Source organism: Theropithecus gelada, chromosome 15, assembly GCF_003255815.1.
Source record: "Theropithecus gelada isolate Dixy chromosome 15, Tgel_1.0, whole genome shotgun sequence".
Taxonomy (NCBI): Eukaryota; Metazoa; Chordata; class Mammalia; order Primates; family Cercopithecidae; genus Theropithecus; species Theropithecus gelada.
Window position 1 is genome coordinate 76,569,775 of NC_037683.1, and position 4,809 is coordinate 76,574,583.

The 4,809-nt window shown below is 40.1% G+C and overlaps 1 protein-coding gene across 1 annotated transcript; it reads right to left on the minus strand.

Moving 5' to 3' along the window:
• Positions 1-1,189: 1,189 nt before the first annotated feature.
• INSL4 (insulin like 4) lies at positions 1,190-3,734 on the minus strand. The gene is made up of 2 exons (XM_025360114.1): positions 3,418-3,734; positions 1,190-1,517 (listed from the first exon to the last, which is right to left on the minus strand). Exons 1-2 carry the CDS (start codon positions 3,611-3,613, stop codon positions 1,294-1,296), a joined length of 420 nt encoding a protein of 139 aa, XP_025215899.1. The 5' UTR covers positions 3,614-3,734; the 3' UTR covers positions 1,190-1,293.
• Between the last annotated feature and the right edge of the window lie 1,075 nt (positions 3,735-4,809).

Here is a 4,809-nt window from a genome sequence, read left to right on the forward strand (position 1 = left end):
CTGACTCTGACTGTTTCCACACGTGCTGTGCTTCTAGGCCTTTGTGCTTTTTCCTGGGCTTCTCCCTGTCTCCTTTTTGCACTCTCTTCTGCTTAGATGTCTTTCAAGATTCAGATCAACCATCAGTTTCCTTAGGGAAATTTTGCTCTCTCCTCTTACCCACACTGTTCCCTGTACATTCATTCCTTCCCACGTTGGCATTAAACACAACCCTGATTCCTGTGGATCATTACAGTCTCTATGATGACCTACAAATATCATTGCACTTATTATCCTTTGCTTCTCCATGTCCCACACTAGATTCAGAGCACTTTGTGGGCAGGCAGAGAGGGCTACTCAAATCATGTTACTTGAAGTAAGTTAATAGGACCTGATAATGAGGTAGTAGCAGCTTCAGTTAGCCTGCAAACAAACAAACACAACTAGTAGGACCTGACTGACAGAGCATAAAATGTGTGCTTTGATTTACGATTTAGAGACACACAGGGAGGAGGTATGTGTAGCCAGAGGAAGCCCAGTATTTGTGCCGATTCACCACTTTGATGAGGGGATGTGGAATAATGCCAGGGACAAAAGAGGACTTTATAGAATGATTGAAGGTCTAAAGGCAGTGTACTGAGAGGCAGGTGAAGGATATGCATTGGGCAAAGTTCTAGAGAGGTCTCTGGGGTTACCCTGGGGTGAACATGTCTAATTCCTCTCCCACCAGTTCATTCCTTCACTGCTTTCCCTCCATGCTATGTGCTGATGTTAGAGATGGTTAGATCCTTTATCTCTTACATTTCTTCTAGTGTGAAAAGAGGAAAACTAAAGAGACCTGAGTGAGTGTGTGTGAACGTATGTGCTTGTGTGTGTAAAACTTTAAAACATTATTCCAGTAAGTTTTTAATTCACATATTATAGTTGTACACATTTTTGTAGTACATGTGATATTTTGATACATGTGTATAAGGTTTAAGGATAAAATCAGGGTAATTGGGATATCCATCCAAACTAACATTCATCTTTTTTGTGTTGGAATCATTACAATTCTCTTCTAGCTATTTTGGAATATACAGTGAGTTAATGTTAAGTATAATTTCCCCATTGTACTATCAACTACTAGAACTTATTCCATCTATCTAACTTCCTCCCTTTGGAGAGAATATATTAGTACAGAGCAAGTGAAACATGTGAATACCAATAATGATTCTCATGTTCTAATAAACAGCAGTCATTTAACTGGACATCAGTGAATTTGTCATTGAGAATACATATGAGAATGGATGAGATGTCCAGTCCACGATTACTCTACTATGTACATAATTTAACTGAAGTTCCGTCATCACAAATCACTTCACAACAGAATGGATCAAATCCGTGATGTCCATTTCTCTTTTTTCGGGAAAGTATTATTTTCTTCAATGATGGCTGCCCGTCAGACAGTGGTTTCTTCAGCTCCGGTGACAAGTTAGGAATGAATTCTGATGTTGTACCTAAGGTTTTTCCATCTTTGTTGTTGGAGGTTGACACCGTTTCTGTGAAGTAAAAGAGAGGAATGAAAGGTGAGGAAAAACATTCATGTGAAAGAGGATCAAAAAAATTATACAATTTGCCTAAACTACAATGTACCCATTGCCTCAGTGTAATTAAACACCAAAGAGAATCAGCAAGTATCCTAACATTTCAACAACTTAGCTTACTTAGAGTAGGGCACTTTAAGATACTACAATATTAAGGATATGCTAATTCCCCATCCTGTCCCCTCTATGCACTCCTCCAATGACCCTCTAAATGCCTATACCATACCACTTTTGACTTTCCCCGACACTGTTTTGATTGATAACTTCAATGCATTATGTACTCACAAGTTATTCTAATAGAAAGATTCAGATATTTAAATCTAATCCACATAAATCTATACACATACATCACTGGATCTTAGCTAAAAAGCTGAGAAGCAACATACATCTATATGTAGCTACACCAAATGTTAACATTTGTTATCCATGAATACTTTCCATTTTTCTTGTTAAATTTATCTATATTTATCAAAGTATTTAAATGAGAAATTTCACTTATTTACTGAGAAAAAAGTGAAATTTAAATAGAAATTATAGTACAGCATACTCTTCCTTAGTTCGCATTACAAATTGTTTTGACTTTGTGGTATTCTTCCCTTATTTTATAGTAAAATGAAACAAGCTGTGACTAATAATGTAAAAAAAGGAAATAACTTTGAAATCATTATATAAATCACACAAAATCCAAGTGTGTTCACTGTGCATGATAACTTTAAACAGAGTCATTTAATGATTTAATGAAGTGTATGCATATGGGTTACAAGAAGCAGTTCTGGAGTCACACATTGCTGGTTCAAAACCTATGTCATTTTTATTAAATGTAAAACAATGTTTAGTAATTTAACTTAGCTTTTCAGAACTTAACACGACCTATTAGACAGAATAGAGTAGCCTCTATCTGTTTTGGAAACTGCCCTTGCTAGTTTTAACTTAGCTTGCAATTTATCTTTATGAATACCTTGTTACTTGGTAAAGTTTTAAAACTACCCTGGTATTGAACTTTCCTCAGTTCTGAAATCTTGCTTTTAAAGAAAATGCTTTACAGTGTCAAATGTTGAAAGCACTAATCAAATCAGCTATGATGGTCTGAACGGTGAACTTTCCTTGTCTCTGGTCCCCTTCAATTTCCCCTCTAGTCATCCAGGCAACTTTTTTTCTCGTCATCTCATCTTTCTCAATACACTACAAGAGTAGATTCAAAGAAATGGGAGGCAAGGTGTTCTGTTGGGGTGCATTAAAAAAACTTTTTTGTAAGAGGACGTTTTTGGTGACATAGACCATTGCTCAGCTTAATGACAAAGGAGGAGAGTCATTAAATCTAAGGCCCCTTTATCTTACATTCCAGGAACCTAACAGAGGTCTCAGTGTGCTGCCCTCAGGCCCATAGGTGCATAAACAGAAATGATAGTCAGCTCACCACCTCACTGTTTGTCCCCTTTCTTCTTAATTGGAGATGCCTGGCCCAGGTATCCCATTGCAAGCACAACTGTTTTCTCGCCTGCCCAGCTTTCCTGGGGGTCCTGGAGTATGCCTCACCTCCTGCTGGTGTTGAGAATAGTCACTTTCTCTGAGGCATCCCTGTTTTCTCCACCCTGTGTCTCTGGCTGCCAGGTGGGAAGGGCACCAAGAGCCTCCAAGGTGAGGCTGTTCTTCTGTTTTTCCTGCAGCTTCCCCTCTACCCCAAACTTCCCATGAGATTTCTGGTGAGACCCTTTTAATAAAAGCACATTACAATGAAAAACCATAAACATTTAGGCACTAGCCACAGTAGAGTCTGAGTTGACTACAGGCAGTCGATGAGATCTGGAGCCTGTTTTTTCAGGCATCATTCTGATTGGTAGTCCAGGGTTCTTACCTGTGGGTCGTCCAGATTCCAGCAGCCACCCTCCTGGGGTGGTGGTGAATGTCTTTTCAGGCATGGGGCAATATGACAGCATCCTTTTTCCAAATCGGGGACCACATCCCTTCAGCTCTGCTGCTAGACTTTCTCTAAGGAGTTGGCTCAGCAGCAGCCAGATTGCTGGCAGATGGGACCAGAACAGACTGGGCATCCTGGACCTGGTCTCTCTTGTTCTGGGTGTTTCAGCCTTTCTCTAGAGACTTGATACTGTAGACTACCAGACTGTGCTGGTGTGTCTCTTCTGGGCTCCAGACTGCTTTCTGCATGCTTTCACCAGGCATTTATTTCCTTAGGGCTATTACTCAGCTCTTGCGTCAATGGTGTCAGTTCCACCCCTTTCCCACCCACCTACAAGGAACTTTTTCCCTCAGATCTTATTTAGTTTCCCTACTTGCCCTACCCGCATTCCCATATCCCTCTTTGCTCCCAACATGCTGCTGCACCTAACTTGTTTTGAATTTGGTTTTTCTCCCTCTTTTTCTTAACTTTCCTCCTATATTACTATTTTTAGGCTTACTAAAATAATGGTAATTTTTAATGTCCTTTGCTTAGATGAAATAAAAATAGAACTGACCTGTAAGCTAATTGGCTAGAGATTATCTTAGTTAACATTTGGCATATAAGCTTTTAATTGCGGGGGTCTGTCCCACAGACCCTGACCCAACAATGGATGAATAACATACACTGACACAGATATTTTGCCTGTCAGTCCCGCTGAGGGTCTGGACCACCTACAGACACCAAGGAGAGTGCTGTAAAGAGTTGCAGCTGTGGCCCCAATCAGCCAGCTAAGCTCACATTTATTCAGTATAGATTAAGTGACAAAGGTCTTGAGTAAACACCACTAGAGGTAATTGACATTGCCAACCTCCCGAATAGAGAGCAATTATGCACCCGCGATTGATCAAAGATTGGTCTTAGGACCACATGAGTAAACAAGCTATTTAGATAAACTACATTCCTTTATAACTGCACCCTAAGCTATTCACTCAAGGTAAGGATTAGGCTGCCTTCAGCCTGATCTATTACTGGAGCTTATACAAACCCCTCCGGCGTTTCAAAAAGGTTTGCGTCTTTTTCTTATAACTATCTTTAAAAATTTTCCCACCTGCCTGTCTGAATTCCCACATCTCTCCACTTTCTGTTCTTTGCATTGGGTTCTGTTGACTGAAGAGTACAGATGTGTGCAGCAACAGGTTTGTCAGGCAAGGTGGTCATTGCACTTATTCTGGCTGTGCATCCTAGAATTAGCAAATAACATAAGACAATCATGAGTATAATTAGTAACATTCCTTTCCAGTCAAAGAGTGACCCCCAGGATCGGGGGTCTAACCAGGAGAGATGATC

Coding starts and splice junctions, on each gene's coding strand:
- INSL4 (XM_025360114.1), bottom strand. CDS start 3,613: ATGCCCAGTCTGTTCTGGTCCCATCTGCCAGCAATCTGGCTGCTGCTG. Junction 1,518..3,417: donor GGAATCTGGACGACCCACAG/GTAAGAACCCTG, acceptor TTTACTTCACAG/AAACGGTGTCAACCTCCAAC.